This window comes from Bombus vancouverensis, chromosome 2, assembly GCF_051014615.1.
Source record: "Bombus vancouverensis nearcticus chromosome 2, iyBomVanc1_principal, whole genome shotgun sequence".
Lineage (NCBI taxonomy): Eukaryota > Metazoa > Arthropoda > Insecta > Hymenoptera > Apidae > Bombus > Bombus vancouverensis.
The window spans coordinates 17,223,190-17,239,418 of record NC_134912.1 but is presented as its reverse complement, the minus strand read 5'-3'; the positions used below and the strand labels follow the sequence as shown (position 1 = coordinate 17,239,418).

At 33.2% G+C, this 16,229-nt stretch overlaps 3 protein-coding genes across 8 annotated transcripts in view; 2 read left to right on the top strand and 1 right to left on the bottom strand.

The window, feature by feature from the left end:
* The window catches only part of LOC117166651 (protein fem-1 homolog CG6966), a 40,721-nt gene extending 33,944 nt beyond the window's left edge, over nucleotides 1–6,777 (top strand). For both annotated transcript variants that reach the window (XM_033350813.2, XM_033350814.2), the window contains exons 2-8: nucleotides 1,246–1,405; nucleotides 2,635–2,835; nucleotides 3,068–3,319; nucleotides 3,462–3,618; nucleotides 4,278–4,704; nucleotides 4,777–4,983; nucleotides 5,068–6,777. In XM_033350813.2, the coding sequence (XP_033206704.1) occupies nucleotides 1,246–1,405; nucleotides 2,635–2,835; nucleotides 3,068–3,319; nucleotides 3,462–3,618; nucleotides 4,278–4,704; nucleotides 4,777–4,983; nucleotides 5,068–5,508 (1,845 nt within the window). In that variant the 3' untranslated portion in view covers nucleotides 5,509–6,777. The remainder of the gene's footprint in view (nucleotides 1–1,245; nucleotides 1,406–2,634; nucleotides 2,836–3,067; nucleotides 3,320–3,461; nucleotides 3,619–4,277; nucleotides 4,705–4,776; nucleotides 4,984–5,067) is intronic.
* A 1,355-nt stretch (nucleotides 6,778–8,132) lies between these two features.
* On the bottom strand, nucleotides 8,133–12,073 carry rump (heterogeneous nuclear ribonucleoprotein rumpelstiltskin). Of its 5 annotated transcripts, none has more exons than XM_033350738.2 (10): nucleotides 11,915–12,073; nucleotides 11,259–11,631; nucleotides 10,875–11,165; nucleotides 10,543–10,789; nucleotides 10,287–10,463; nucleotides 10,060–10,209; nucleotides 9,770–9,969; nucleotides 9,557–9,692; nucleotides 9,364–9,440; nucleotides 8,133–9,304 (listed from the first exon to the last, which is right to left on the bottom strand). In XM_033350738.2, the coding sequence occupies exons 1-9, from the start codon at nucleotides 11,929–11,931 to the stop codon at nucleotides 9,385–9,387; spliced, it is 1,647 nt and encodes a 548-aa protein (XP_033206629.1). In that variant the 5' UTR covers nucleotides 11,932–12,073; the 3' UTR covers nucleotides 8,133–9,304; nucleotides 9,364–9,384. The 5 variants fall into 5 exon arrangements, with proteins under 5 accessions (XP_033206629.1, XP_033206630.1, XP_033206625.1 ...); XM_033350739.2 differs by having other exon boundaries at nucleotides 10,060–10,179; XM_033350734.2 differs by having other exon boundaries at nucleotides 9,770–10,209; nucleotides 11,915–11,957; nucleotides 12,031–12,068.
* Nucleotides 12,074–12,570: 497 nt separating this feature from the next.
* Idh3a (isocitrate dehydrogenase [NAD] subunit alpha, mitochondrial) lies at nucleotides 12,571–15,787 on the top strand. Its single transcript, XM_033350831.2, has 6 exons — nucleotides 12,571–12,741; nucleotides 13,043–13,165; nucleotides 13,869–14,041; nucleotides 14,331–14,565; nucleotides 14,647–14,925; nucleotides 15,012–15,787. The coding sequence occupies exons 1-6, from the start codon at nucleotides 12,715–12,717 to the stop codon at nucleotides 15,249–15,251; spliced, it is 1,077 nt and encodes a 358-aa protein (XP_033206722.1). The 5' UTR covers nucleotides 12,571–12,714; the 3' UTR covers nucleotides 15,252–15,787.
* Nucleotides 15,788–16,229: the final 442 nt, after the last annotated feature.

Genomic DNA, 16,229 nt, shown 5'->3' with positions numbered 1-16,229 from the left:
GAGAGAATAGCGAAGCTTTGAAAAGAGAGAGATCTCTGTAGGAGTGTGCTATACTGTGATTATATAAAGACAAGAGTCTGGCGAATTTTACATATTTATTATTCGTCGAACGAAGGATCCGTCGCTGGTGAGCGTGGATCGCGGTAATTCGTCCAAGTTCAGTTGTCAGCTCAAAATTCACGTCTAGTTGGCATATTATTCCAGTAGCACGAGAGTCGTTGTCGATTCTGTCAACAAACGTACGGTTGATTCGTCTAAGGACAAAGTTTCTATCAAACGGTTCAACACGGGGTCCTTACTGTCGAACGTAAGTCAGTGAAAATATGAAACGCGTATTTCCAGAACTGTGCCTTCGTGGTAGCGAACAAAGTTAGGCCAAATTTTCTATTTGATCGTAACTTAACGACGCTGCTTTCAGTTTAGCAACTCCGTGACTCTGTGCTTGTTCTCAGTCATGAAGTGCATAACTCATTTTCTCCTAAGTCATCGAAGCAATTTTCATTGTACGCTCACTACCAATACCGTTAATAAGTGGAATACGTCAATTATCTTTTTCATATACGTTTTAAGAAAAGCTATACACGGCGAGGGAAATATCGTTGATGCGCGTTAATTTTCTCTCCTCCAACGTGGATATTACTTTTCACATTTATTTTAGTTTAATTAGTTAGTTAGTTTAGTTAGTAACTAGTTTAATAATAAGCGATTACGAAGCATTTCATTAAATTCGCTTTCTAAATTTTGAGAAATTGTGATTTGAAAATAACGGATAAAGGTACAGCAGCGATTAGCGAAACAATGAAGTTTAAAGAGAATTATAGCAATTATTCGAAAACGTTATATTTTCAAAATTCAACCTGATACAACAATACGTACGATTTTCATTCGTCGTTATCGATTCTTTGTTCCTTGAAATATTCGCAGTATCCATTGCCGTGGTATTTTCATAGAATTACATGTTTCAGTGCAAATATCAATTGTGGAGCTGATTCGATAAGAGAGATTAAGCATAGCCCAATTAATAATACGACACGATAGTCGATCTTCTTTAAACAAATTGTTCGACGTATCTAAAAACGTCGCTAATTACGTGTACTCTTCAATTATCATTCGGATAGATCGGAACTATATAATTTTATATCTCAGAAACAAAAACAACGGCGGACAATTTTGTTCAATTTGTCCACTCTTGACACGAAACCATTGATATCTTTAAAAACGAAACGCATAATTTATCTGTTACAGGAATTACTGGAACATCGAGAGAAAGATGAGGTAGTGAAGTTGGTCAGTACAACAAGCCATGGTACGACACCGTTAGTTATCGCCTGCCGAAATGGACATTATGACGTGGCTGAATACCTTATTGAAAAATGTGGAGCGAATGTCAATCAACCTGGTTTAGGTAAAATCGTGACTGCGCTATAAAACTGTCTTTGTCAAATTTTTCATATATGTCAGCATATTTCAAATTACAACCGCTTAAGCTGATCGATTGTGGCGAAATCGAGGACGTACATAAATGTGCTTCCGTAAGCCTATAAATCTTCAACCTAATGTTTCACCTTCACCATTGTAGTATTCCAAATGGCGTGAAATGATTGGATGACAGAATTGTCTGAAGTAGTTTCTATCGTAATATTCGAAATGAGTTGCGAAAATAGTAGTACAAGTTCGTCGGTAAAGTTATATATATATGTATTATAACCTGTTAGGTTACATATCCTTCAAAACTTGAATTTTAAATGTAACTGATGTCGGTAATTCTGAAATTTTGATAAATAAAAACATTAGAACATTCTAAAAATAGTATATACGGCATATTTTTTGTAATTTACATGTCTTAACATTTAGCCAACCGCGCTCGGATAAGCCAACCTATACGCTGTTCACCGCGCATTTTTCCAAGCATCAAAGACTAATATTCATTACTTAAAAAACAAAGAAGTGTAACAATTATTTAAGTGATTAATTATATTTTGCGGTAATGATTTTATTTGACGATTTCACATATTGCTTATAGAAAACATCAAATTGAAAGTATATATTAAAAGTATAAAAAAAATATAGGTATAATTAAAAACGTTAAAGTTGGCTAAAGATAAGTAACACGAATTGAACGTGAAATTAAAAATTCATAATGCATTTTAATATTTTTTTACAATGTGGTATCGTTCGATTATAATTTTATTTAGTCATGCTGATAGTGTAACTTTTTCATTAATTTTAACACCGCTAAATTGGTTTACTTTGTTATATACTGTACTTTATAAAAGCAGAAAAAGTGGCGCAATTAATTGGGAATAATTCCAGGTAAACAATAACTGATAATAACAACAAAAAAAAGGAAAACGCGTTGCTAAAGTCAAGAAGATCTCCCCATTCGGTCACGCATTCGGTTCTTCACAGAGGGGAGATCTCTCTATTCGATTGGCTAAGTGTTAAAATTCGATAATTATCGAACGAATTCGATCGTAACTACGAACTGATATCAGATCTATTTCTAATTCGAATAATTTATCTGTTGATCGTAACTCATGTTAAAACTTATCCTTGATATTTTTCTTATGTAATAATATTAGTTGAGATATTGTTCGATTAATATAATTTGTAATATTTCGTTTATTTCAACAGTGATGTTCGATGGAGAAATGATCGAGCGCGCGCCACCTTTGTGGTGTGCTGCAGCTGCCGGTCACTTGGTTTTAGTTAAGTTACTAGTGAAAAATGGCGCCCGGGTAAATGCCACCACTAAAACACTTTCCACTCCTCTACGAGCAGCTTGTTTCGACGGCCACCTCGATATTGTTAGATTTTTGGTGGATCACGGTGCAGGTATGAATCACTCAAATATCTCTTAAAAACAACCGGAACGTTTCCATCTTCTAACAGTCATGTACTGTTTTCTAAAGTTGTAAACAAAAGTGTGCATTGATGTAGTCACCGTAGAACTTCCGATTAGTATAGAAACTTTCTGTATTATGATAAATGTCGTGAAGTAATAATGCTTTATTTTTCTTATTAAAAAAAAAATGCAATTAACGATGAATACGCTGTTTGATTACAGATATTGAGATGGCAAACCGTCATGGTCATACAAGTCTGATGATCGCCTGTTACAAAAGTCATCTTAAAATCGTCAAGTTCCTACTTACCCTGAAAGCGAACGTTAACCGAAAATCCATAAAGGGTAACACAGCACTTCACGATTGTGCTGAGAGCGGATCTCTAGAAGTCGTGAAGGTACTCCTCAAGCATGGTGCCCGAATGGACGTGGACTCCTACGGGATGTCACCACTCCTTACGGCAGCAGTAACAGGTTAAAGCAGAATGTTCCACGCACAACCCCGAAGGTTTCCTTAAGACGATTACAATTAATGTTTAACTGAGTGTTTTATTAAGTGAACGAGGAAACTCTCTAGTAGGAAGTGAATTATCACAAAGTCTTTCTGATTTTACAGGTCATAAACACATTGTCGAATACTTTATCAGTATGCCGCAATTGGTGAATCGCAAGGAACGCATAGACGCACTGGAATTACTGGGCGCTACATATGTGGATAAAAGGAGAGACATGATGGGAGCACTTCAATGCTGGAAAGAAGCAATGAACGAAAGGTATGTACAATTTTGTAGAAACAAATGAATTTCAGCAATACACGCCCAGAAATTTATACACACTTCGAATGGTTATAAATTTAGCGTATTTATTAAGGTATAAGTAAGATTAAAACTCCGAATCAAAGAAGACAGATATCGAAATTTTTTAGTTATCACAAATGTTCTCAAATTGATGACCTTTGAACGATCCAGGCACTGCTGACAAAGTAGAGCAATGGAATCGCAAACAAAACGAATCATTTGGTTCGGTATTTCGATACATAGTCTTTTAATAGCTGATCTCAATTCATAAACTATTGCCGCTTTTGTATCATAAACTTTCTCTTTGATGAATCCCCATAAAAAAAAGTCCATCGAGGCCTGGGAATCGCTGGAAGTATTCAACATTATCTCTATTTCAATCTATCGGTTCGGCAAATATTCATGAAGGCAGACCTTCACGATGGTGGTGGGGAGGTACACCACCTTGTTGGAAATAAAAGTCCTCTTCACCCCTAAATATCTCACGAATGCATGGTATAACAATTTATAATCATTCAAAGTGTATATACATCTTTTTGGGGCATCCTTTATGTACAATACATGTGTGTACGTATAATTTCTATATTTTATAATATTTATAGATTATTGAAATATTTGTCAATGTTGTACTTCAGATATCAAAGTGATCCAGTGATACCGAAACCAGGACCACCACCACTTGTAGCTGCTTACGATTTTGCACGGGAAATTACCGATCCTGAAGCACTGGATGGATTATTAAACGATCCGGATGAAATGCGAATGCAGGCACTTGTAATTAGAGAACGAATATTAGGACCAGCTCATCCTGACACCAGTTATTATATTCGCTACAGAGGAGCTGTATACGCGGATGGTGGAATGTTCAGTCGTTGTATAGAACTTTGGAACTATGCTTTAGATATGCAGCAAAGCATGCTGGAACCACTCGATCCAATGACCCAGAGTTCACTTTTTAGTTTTACCGAACTCTTTACTTTTATGATAGGTAGACAAATAAATGCAGGACGTAGAGTACCACAGATTCAGAAAGAAGAACTTCTTAGAGTGTTCAAGAAAGCTGTACGTTTCAAAAATATACTGGATATTCGTTATTTGTTTGCAAATGGCAATATACAATCTATATTATTGCAGGTTTTGGAAGTGAAATTAGGAAAACAAATGTTGGACAAAGGATCAGCTCGTGGACGTGATATTGCCTACTTAAACAGAGTTCTCATCACCACTTTACACCTAGCAAGTTTATTGACTCACGAAATGCCAGAAGAAGACACTGCGGAATATTCTGCACTGCATCAAGCGCTTTATGAATTAGTTCGAGCAAATCCCAAAGACAATAACGTAAGTTAATACGAAGGAATTTATTTACCGATTAAAAATATATTAATTTTTTGAGAGATTAATTTCTTTTTCTTTTTTGTGTAGGATCGGACTGTGTTGCATTTAGTTTTTAGCGAAAGAAATACTATATTCGGAGCTGGTCCTAGATCTCCGTCATTTAGGTTTCCTTCTCCTCAGTTAATAAAGGCTCTTCTAAAAGTTGGCGCTGACGTCTCAGCAAAAGATGCTACCGGAAGTACGGTATTACACCTTGCTGCTATGTTCCATCCGTCAATCGATCTTGTTAATATTCTTCTTGATGCTGGTGCACATATTGATGCTGTTAATAAAATGGGTAGCACATTCGAATCATTGATATGGAGTAACAACGTGTATGAGGCTTTAGTACGGAATAAATACCCATATGATTCGATATATCCCATGAGATACATCAAACTCACCTGTCTAGCAGCGAGAGTAGTAAGAAAAGCATACGATATTGAGTCTGTCCCAAAACATCTTCAAGATTTTGTTCAAATGCACTAGTGATACTAGTGCAGTGGAAACGATAGGCTATTGCTTAGAATGCTACAAGAGATATTTATACGTTATCTAAAGAATAAGAAAAATCAACGATAAAGTTTTATATCTTTTTCGAAAGTGTAAAATTAATATTAAGATACTTTTTCGAATAAGCAAGTATGAAACATAGAAAGGAATGCTATTATTATACATATAATACCATGATGTGGCATATGTAAAATATGCTGTCAGTAATTTTTAGTTATAAATCTGGTTTTTAGAGAATTAAATATCAGTGAGTCAGTAACCTCTGCGACTCCAGTATCGTTCAATGCTAGTAAAGAGTTAAGAACAATTCAATTAGTTACGAATTTCAAATTAGTCTTAAATTATGTTCTTCATTTCGTCCAATAAAAGAAAAATTCTTAATATTGATGTTGATCAATACAAAACACTTAAGATTACTGACATGGGTTATGATAGCTCATAAATATCGGTTAATATGATTTTATTATCGTATACGCTGACAGCTTTTTCCCTTATACATAAACCCCATTACAAGCCATAATATACAAATTACATTGATAACATTTAGTTATAACTCATATGTTAAATTGAAAAATTGTGTAATCGTAGGAATTACTTTCATTTTCATTGTTACGTAAAAAATAAGAACAGAAGTAAAATTATGTAATATACTTTTTTATATAGCATGGAATATCTAAAATATAAATCACTTATACGTTTTTATATATTAAAAATAGGGAAAAATAAAATTACACGTTAAAAATTCTACGACATAACATTTTTATTATACATATAAACATGTTTTTTGAGTTTATTACTTAAAAGAATTTGCCAATTAGAAGATTTAAGAAGTTACGTATATATTATGTTAATCTATAATATTTAAGCTTACCTTTATTTAAAATGTGATAAACATACATATACATTATAAGTATTATACAAAACTATATATACTTAAGAATTATATATCCGAGGTGTTTTAGTAAGGTGCTTTTTTTGAAAATAAACAAATGCACTTGACACTAAATAGCACAACTATAACAATTTTCTCACAGTAATGCATATAGAGTTTATAATACCATTGAGATCTTGATGTGACTTGAGTTTTGTACTTTTTGAACACATTTTTGTTTCAGTGATTATATTCACACACTTTATTTTTACACAAACACTGTGATTCTCTACAAAAAAAGTATCTTACATTCAGTCACCCAATTTAACTGTTTTATAATGTGAAGACTGGAAATACAGGTGTGATTAATAATATATCGAGATGTTCATTTATTTCTATTTAATAAGATACCAATGGATTTTCATTCTACAAAACTTACCGCTTAATAATTTTTCGCTCGGACGAGATAGCTTCCCTGGAAGAACAACACATTCATAAAAATCTGTTATACAAATTGTAGAACTTACCCAATTTTCCTGCAAGATGATAGCCGCAATTTAAAAGTGATTAATTACTCAAGATATATTTAAATCCTCTATATTAAAAAATTTTATTTTTAGACACTTATTCAAACAATTTCGATAATGAGCGTTTAAACAATATCAAAGAGAAGATGTCGTTATCCCTATTCTTTTATGTTCGTCGAAACACATAATATCCTTCCTCCAAAATATCTCATGGAATAATAAAACACAACCGATCAATCACTTACGATGGAAATAATACAACAAACCATAGCACACGATCTCATGCGTTATAAAATAAGACCCTATCTGACATCAATGACATTATAAGAAAAAAAGACCACATCCTTCAAATGTTAAGAAACAAATTTGGCAACCACACAGCGGAGATCGACGATGGTTATTAAAAAATTCCATACGCATAGTGATTTGAACACGCATTAAATATTTCATTGGCGATTGCGGCAAAGACCAGAGCATAAAATATTTACAACCACTTACCATAGAAGTTACAGTCATAATAAGTAATTGTGCTTCTTACGTTACATAAATTCACTCGGAATATAGAAATTTTGCAGTTCTAAACTAGTTCTCGATAAATATGGAGGATACAATAAAATCTCTCTAGATGCTACAATAAAATAAGAATCAACCACAGTGTTAGAGACGAAATACTATATTACCGTCCACAGTTTTAATTTTCCCAAAACCTGTTAATCCACTATTTCAAACAATAGCATAAATTTTTAACAATCTTCGAAAGAAGAGTACCACATGTAACTTGATAATTCGAATATCACATTAACAATGCATTCCAGTAGCCATTAATGAAGGAACAAATATTTGATAAATTTCAAGCAAATTATTCCTTCTTGAAATATATATTCATCATAGAGGAATAGAAAACCACAATCACCTGAAAAATATCTCACCTGCGATGTAAACAAATATTCATGCCTCACAGATAGTGAAGTTTATAAATCTCAAAAGTAAGCAGGGAGTACTAATATCTACAGTTATACATTTTTTAAGCAGAAATTTCTGCTTAAGTGCAATACATTTGAAAAAACTCGTTCTAGGTAAATGTATTGCACATGTAAAAGTAGCGGAAACAATATCCTCTATGCCAATGCATATACACAGCTTAAACCTGCTTAAAGTATAAAGAATCACAACAACACAGAAATAAAACACAACGACCAGCATATTTTTTTGTAGTCAAAACGGATTTGGATTTTATTCAATCACTGTCATGATGTTGTGGTTATACAAGAGTGTTATACAATGCGCAGAATGTTCCTCGAGATCTACATAGCGAGAGGAAATATGTTTACCAAAGAATATGTATATAAAATTAGCTGTGAAAAGCCTCTATTTGCACTTTGTAAAAACCGACAGATATTAAAAATTGTTGGTTCTTTACACAAATATTTTGTATTTTTTGGTAAACATAAGATTGATGCACAATATGTAAGACAAATTCTGCCAAATTTTGGGTATAAAGTCATCCAATGTTCGTTCGCTGAAGTCTCGAAACGAGCGAATTGGAAGGGACCTTCCTAATGACAACTAAAATTTTGTATGCTCCGCTACACTTGAATCTCCAAATTACTAAAACGATGTGACGCGACGAATAAAAGATCAGATCGCAGAACTATAATGAAAACAATACAGTCCCCTGTTGAGCCATGATGTATCACTATGTATTAGATACAAGAATAGAGTGCGACCGATACCACAAACAAATCGACACACGTCCACGATGTGTGTAGGATTGTGCATGAAAGTATCTATCATACATGGATAAACTTTAACTTGTAAAATCCGTAACAACTATATCGCTTTAATATTTATGCTTGAAAGATTAATCTGTCCCTGATCGATAAACCACTCCGCGAATGACCAAAGCGTCATGTTCAACCGGAATGTGGGGAAATCGATTGATCTCTCGTGAGAACTAAGAAATAAACTTACAAGCTACATTTGATAATTACTGTAAATATCATAAACCTATATACTGAAAAACCTACAGATTACGTAGAACATTATGAACCTAAATCTAACAACTAAACTATATGTCGATCACTCAAAAAGATCGATTTAGGAGTGAACAATTAGTAGACTTCCACTGTAAAAAGGAACGATAATCTGGTAAAAGAATTTCGAATGAAATAGTTGTAGCAAGGAAGGGTGATCATCGGCAGCCAATGAGTGTTTCAACGTTGAAGTAGGCATAAAACAACTGTTGATCTTCCAACGACAGATACTTCTCACCCACTGTCCTAAGTTCTGCCACACTACTAGGATGAATTTCAAGTATTGTCACCAGGAGCGGAACAATCCTGCAGACGACATACGAACACCCAGTCTCCTCTCGCTGCATCAATAAATTATTGTTAAGCATCAAATTCTGCAGAGGTTCTCTATTAATGTTACCTTGAGTGTATTCCCCAGATTTTAGTAGAGACGAACATCAATCGTCCTACCATCGATACGTGACCGATTCATCATAGCTATATATAAAAATTATTAAGAAAAATCTTTAAAATGATACATGCCCTTCAAAATGCGTATTCTCTTAAATAGACAAAACTGATTTATACTATTAGCATATTTTTTAAAAGGATACACACAGCGCGTTCAGCATCCCATTCAGATGCGAATCGTACCATGCCCATGTCAGTTCCCCGCATTTCAGCAAATTTCACCTCTCCGACATCTTGAAATTTGTCTCTCAACATTTGCCATGTTGTGTTTGGTGGGAGCTGTTACAATTATCTTTATGTTTACAAATATACATACATGTATTAGTTATTGTGTACAAATTAAGAAAAGTACATACATTTCCTATAAGAATAGTGTCTGACATCGGCCGAGAACCATTAGTATTCTGTCTGTTCCCACCTCCTCCTTGACCTTGATTTCCAGCAAAACCGCCACCTCCACCAGGAACACGATCGTTGTCCCCTCTGTTGAATCCACCGTCAAAATCTCTGCCACCACCGAAGTTAGAACCACCAAAAGCATTGTTTCCACCGAAGCCTACATCATTGTCCATTTTAGATAAGCCTCGCGGCGCAAATGAATTGTTGCCTTGTCCACCAGCTAAAGAGGCTTGTAAATTAGACAAACCTCCAACTCCTCCGCCGAAATTATTTAAGTTAGAAGCCAACTCATTTGTTAACGACGAATTCAGCAAAGAACTGGTGGTCAGGTTAGCGCTTAGACCTCCAGCAAGACTTGCTTGAAGAGCTGCAGCATTTGAATTTGTCAATGCAGATGCTATAGGTATATAAATATATCATTGTCAGATTCTCTATCTATCCTATTTTATATATTACATTTATAGTAAGACTCACCTAACTGTGCTGGCACAACATTGTTTAAACCAGCTCCAAAAGCACCAGCAGCCAACACAGGAGCAGAAATAGGATTCACAACAGGTGGATTATTTGCTTGTACATTAGGAATGTTTCTAGCTACATCCATTAATCTATTACCACCAGCTCCAAGACCCATTCCAATTCCCTTTAACCCTATTTTGGAATTGATATCAATTTTCATTTTTATGTTTATATAACAAAATAAAATATTTCTTAGGAAATAAGAAGGTACCTTCTGGTAATTTTGGTGGCATGTCTGGTTCATTTGCTCTGTCAAGTCTCACAGTCATACGTCTATCATAAAGTTGCTGATTATGAAGCATTGATATAGCTTGTACAGATTCTACTGGATGGTCATATTCTACCACTCCAAATCCTCGAGATTTTCCATCTTTATCTTTTCCTAATTCAACATGTAGTACTTTACCAGCTAATTTAAACACTTCTAATAATTTCTTTTCATCCACTTTGTAATCAAGCTAAATATACAAAGTAATAACTTAATAAACTTTCACATACTTAATTTGTCAATATTATACAAACTGTATCGCAAGATATACTTACATTTGCTACAAATACTCTAGTAACTAAAGGTCCATTAATGCCTAAAGATTCTAAAAACTGAGTACTTAGACCATAGGTATTCCCAAATTTGCTATCTCCACCACCACCACCACCGCCACCACCGCCGCCGCCACCGCCTCCACCACCACCACCTCCACCAGCAGAAACATTCATATTTTGACGACCACCACCTTGTGGCCTTGGCGGATCCCTAAATCTATCATCACGAACTCTTTCATTGTTACGAGCTGTTGCTAACCGGCCATATTTGTCCCGTTCAACATCAAAGTCCTAAAATACATAAATATTAAATATGTCCTTAACACTGATTGCATGGTACCCATCCAAGTTGTAAGGAAGTTGAAAAAATAACAATATACTAACTACCTCTTTGACGACCAGCTTTCTCCCTTTAATATCATACCGATGCATTTTTTCTACAGCAATTTTTACCGAGTCTGAATCTTCAAATTCAACAATACCACAACCTCTTGGTTTGTCATTCTCGTCAGTAAAAAGTTCGACATGAGCAACTTTACCAACTTCTGTTCTGAATAAATCCTTAAGATCTTGCCAGCGAAAATCATAGGGAATGTTTGATACATAGATTCGTCGATCTGAAGCTTTTCGACCGCGATCGTTTCGTTCCCTACTACGATCACGGCTTGTAGAATTTATGCGATTTTGTCGTTCCGCTCTCCTGTTACGATCACGTTCTCTACTTCGATCTCTCTCCTCGTTATTCTGTACTTGACCCCTAATATTTAACAAGATTATATAGAACTAACGCGTGTAAGAGAAAACACGTTTTACTGTTGCTTGTTAATATATGTACCTACAACTTTTATTATATGTTTTTCAATATATAATTTGTATAAATTTTAACTAAATTGAGTGATTCAACAAATACTTGCTAAAAAAAATGTATACTGCTGATACGTTGAAAATGTACTAGCGTCGGTTTGTGTTAATTGTACATGATTCTCCACGCCGACAAAGAATAGACAATGAATTATTATAAATATCAATTTTATACTTACTCCTCTTGCTTAATCATTGTCAACGCTTTTTGCACTGAATAAACTAAATTATTTAAAGAACATATAAATAGTTTATTCGTTAAAAAGAGTAAAAGATACCGAATAAGCAAACATACGCGACGATGAAGCGTCCTATAAAATGGCCGTCCGAGGAAATGCTAAACCATACCGGAAACTACTGTATTCAAAATAAGTTCTTATTTAAAAAGATACGAATAAAACTATAAAAATCATTTGATTATAATATTTCTATGATATTACGTTGCTACCCTTCTACGTTGCAAGTATAAATTATATTTCATATTTAGAAAACATTACACGATTGTGATTATTAAACATTTGAACATAACTGATTGAGAAGTTTCAAACTCGAGCTATTGTCTTCGGAAAAATTAAAACTCGATTGTGTAGCCAATCAAAATTCACGTATCAATATTCATATTTAAATTAAATAAATTTTTTTTAAATGTTACAAGAATGTTTATTATTTCATATTCTTATTTCGATAGTTTATTGTTTGAAAAATGATAAAAAAAAGTTTGAAAAGACAATCTCAATTATTGAAAATAAATTTGCCCTTAGTCATTATCTTGTAAATCAAAATGTCGGTATATGTGGAGCCACTCGTCATGTTCGGATACTATCGACCATTATGTTCCGTTTCCGAATAGCAGAAGACATCGTTTCGCGGGAACCAATCACAACTGTGATTCATTTCACATCTCAGGGTTTTTGGTGCTGCTTCTGACGTGCGCAACAATTTTGGGTGGTGGAAGTTCTTGTTAAAATTTACAAAGAGAATGGCAGCACAGTGGATACGAAATGCAGTAAGTAACACGTGTCAATCCAGAAATTCTAAAAACAATAAGTGTCCTACACGTAATTGTGATCCTTCTCAAACAATGAGGTTAGAATATTTCATATCTTGGTTATATCTTTCTGCTGAGGGCTCTAACAGCTTGGCAAACTATCTCTTTTCCTTATATCATTTATAATTTTTCTTTCCTCCTTTGACATTATATCAATTTCTCAGTACCACCTTCGTACTATCTTTCTTTACGAAATATAGTAGTATTCCGCGTGTTCTTTTATTAATAATTATCAATCTTATTGATATTTGATTAACAGGTCCCCAAAATTGGCTGTGTCCGTTTTTACAGCAATAAAGTTCACAAATGCACACTTATTCCCGGAGATGGTATCGGACCCGAAATTTCAACTGCAGTACAAAAGATTTTCGATGCTGCCAAGGTAAAATGGTTTTCACAAATAATTTTATATGTTAACAGTTTTCATTATGCACGATATTTCTAGGTAATTGCATGTCTTATCAGTCGAATGGAAGTATATTGATAACATGTGTCCACTTTGACATTTCTGTTACATTTTTGCACAGTAGATATTACATTTTGAGTAACTGTTTTAATTTTTTCATTATTTGTGGTTTGAACCTTACAAGGTGACCCTAAGTGTCCTACTAGTAACCTTAAGGAGTTTATTTTAATCTTACTCTTATACAGGTTGATCCAATTGTAGGCTAATTCAGTCTGCTCTTGTTGTAGCCAGGGTATGTTCTTTTTAATTTGTATATTTTTTATAAACACAGTGTATATTTTGTGAATTTCAAATAAATGCATGAGATTATTAATTTGTTTTCATTTATATGTGTAATAATGATGCATAATAGTTTTAATATTGAGAAACAACAATGTACTATTTTTCAGCATGAATGAAGAAACTTTAATAGTATCACTCATATATCATGTATTGCATAACACTGTTACTCAACTGTTAGTATCTATATGTATGTTAATATATACCTATACAGTTTATTCTTTCATATAGCAGCACTAATAAAGATGAATGTATCCAATGTTAGATAAGATTGTACCCAAACATTTTGTATTTCTTCATATGCATTCACATATACTTGTAATATTATCTTAAATACCAGGTACCCATAGAGTGGGAATCTGTTGATGTAACACCGGTAAAAGGTCCAGATGGAAAATTTGGTATTCCACAAGCTGCCATTGATTCAGTTAACAGAAATAAAATTGGTCTGAAAGGACCATTGATGACACCTATAGGAAAAGGACATAGATCTTTAAATCTTGCATTAAGAAAGTAAGCCTACTTTTATCTTGTGTAATTAAGAATAGTTAAGTGTATTTACTTCAAACATCCATCCATATTGTCTCAGTCTTTGTATTATTGTCTCAATCTTCATATATTTGTTATGAGTTGTTTAAGTTACATAATTACAAATGTCAATGTAAACGTGTAATTATTTGAAGTAGTGTAGACTGCTTTAGTGTAGACTGTAGCAAGGATTTAAAACCATTCGATAATTTATATATTTCGACAATTTATATTTATATATTTCTTTCTTTTATTTTTATTTTTTTTTTTTCAGAGAATTTAATTTATATGCCAATGTTCGACCATGTCGTTCCTTGGAAGGATATAAGACATTATATGACAATGTCGATGTTGTCACTATCAGAGAAAATACAGAAGGAGAATACTCTGGTATAGAACATGAAATTGTAGAAGGAGTTGTACAATCAATTAAATTGATTACAGAGGAAGCTTCCAGTCGAGTAGCAGAATTTGCTTTCCAATATGCTCAGGATAATAATAGAAAAAAGGTTTTTAATCTACTTATTCAAAAATTAACTTAAAAAAAGAAGCTAACAAATATTTTAGACAACTATTAATTTCCTTAATAGGTGACTGCTGTACATAAAGCAAATATAATGAGAATGTCAGATGGTTTGTTCTTAAGGTGTTGTAGAGAAGCTGCACAAAAATTTCCCTCTATTAAATTTGAAGAAAGATATTTAGATACAGTATGCTTAAACATGGTTCAAGATCCTAGTCAATACGATGTACTTGTAATGCCTAATTTATATGGTGATATTTTATCTGATATGTGTGCTGGACTTGTAGGAGGACTTGGTCTTACACCAAGTGGAAATATTGGTCTGAATGGTGCATTGTTTGAATCTGTGAGTAGACAAAATTTTATATTTCTTTTATAATATAATTATAATATGATAGGGCGTGATTTGATAATAATTTTGTGCCAAAATAGGTGCATGGAACTGCTCCAGATATAGCAGGTCAAGATAAAGCGAATCCTACAGCATTATTACTCTCTGCTGTAATGATGCTTAAATATATGGGGCTAAATGAACATGCTAAACTGATCGAAATTTCTGCTTATGACACTATTAAAGAAGGCAAACATTTAACTGGAGATCTTGGTGGATCTGCAAAATGCAGTGAATACACTAATGAAATTTGCAAAAAGGTTTCAGCATTAGCTAAATAGATGATATAAAATTTATTGGGTATAAACTGCCAAATACTCGTAGAAATAATACATGTGATGTAAAACGTTGTTTTTAAATATCTTTGTAATTTGTTTCTTTTTTCGAAATTTTTTTCAATGTGTTCCTTCAAAATGTATGTGCAATTTATTTGATTGAATTGCAGAGATGTTCAATGTAGGTAAAGGATATCTTTTTCATTTATATTTGCACTCATTTAGATAATTTGTTGAGTACTTGAATTAGTTTATTGTAAAACTTGATGTTACTCAACATTTGTAGATTTGTTAATGTGTAATAGCATTTAATACGATATTATTGCAATGCGACTGAATACACGTATATGTATGATTGTCATACTTGCTTATTGTAAAAGAAAGATTCTAATAGAATCTGTAAAAAGTAAACATGTAAATTAATTTAGGAATTCTGTACAATACCTTAGAATGAAGTTGTTGATAATGTGTGCCTCGAGGAAGAGTTTCAAGAAGTAACATATTGCGCAGTATTACACGTAAATAAAATATTATGGATTCTATGTGTTGTGTCCATTATTTGACCTATAGATCGTTTGTGAATATAATTATAAATATTGAAAAATAATGCTACTAACAATAATTTTTCAGAAATGTAATTCATATTGTTACATAACTCATTATTTTTTGTGTTTTTATTTACAGTAATATTTGAATAAAATTAACAAATATGAAAATTTAGATTTATTTTTACAATCAAACGTATTTATAGATATTAATATTCGTATGAATATCATAAGATGAGAATTTTTTAATTATGCTAATTTTCATTTCTGATGTTCTTACGAAATATTTATTGTAAAAAATGTAATTCTTGTGGTATAAACGCTACATAATTTTATCCTTTGCAATATTGTTATAGCGTCCGTCTTGGACACTTTATAACTTCCCCTTTCCTCTACTCTTTCCTTCGTAGTACAGTATGCTTCTAAAGAAAATTCTCGA

What these genes read in the sequence shown, in the direction of transcription:
- rump (XM_033350734.2), bottom strand. An exon ending in TGTTGTGCCAGCACAGTTAG is followed by an intron (nt 10,210 to 10,286) that starts GTGAGTCTTACT and finishes ATATACCTATAG; the next exon opens with CATCTGCATTGACAAATTCA. An exon ending in GGATGCTGAACGCGCTGTGT is followed by an intron (nt 9,441 to 9,556) that starts GTATCCTTTTAA and finishes TTTTATATATAG; the next exon opens with CTATGATGAATCGGTCACGT.
- Idh3a (XM_033350831.2), top strand. Translation starts at nt 12,715, where the DNA reads ATGGCAGCACAGTGGATACGAAATGCA. An exon ending in TTAAATCTTGCATTAAGAAA is followed by an intron (nt 14,042 to 14,330) that starts GTAAGCCTACTT and finishes TTTTTTTTTCAG; the next exon opens with AGAATTTAATTTATATGCCA. An exon ending in ATGGTGCATTGTTTGAATCT is followed by an intron (nt 14,926 to 15,011) that starts GTGAGTAGACAA and finishes GTGCCAAAATAG; the next exon opens with GTGCATGGAACTGCTCCAGA.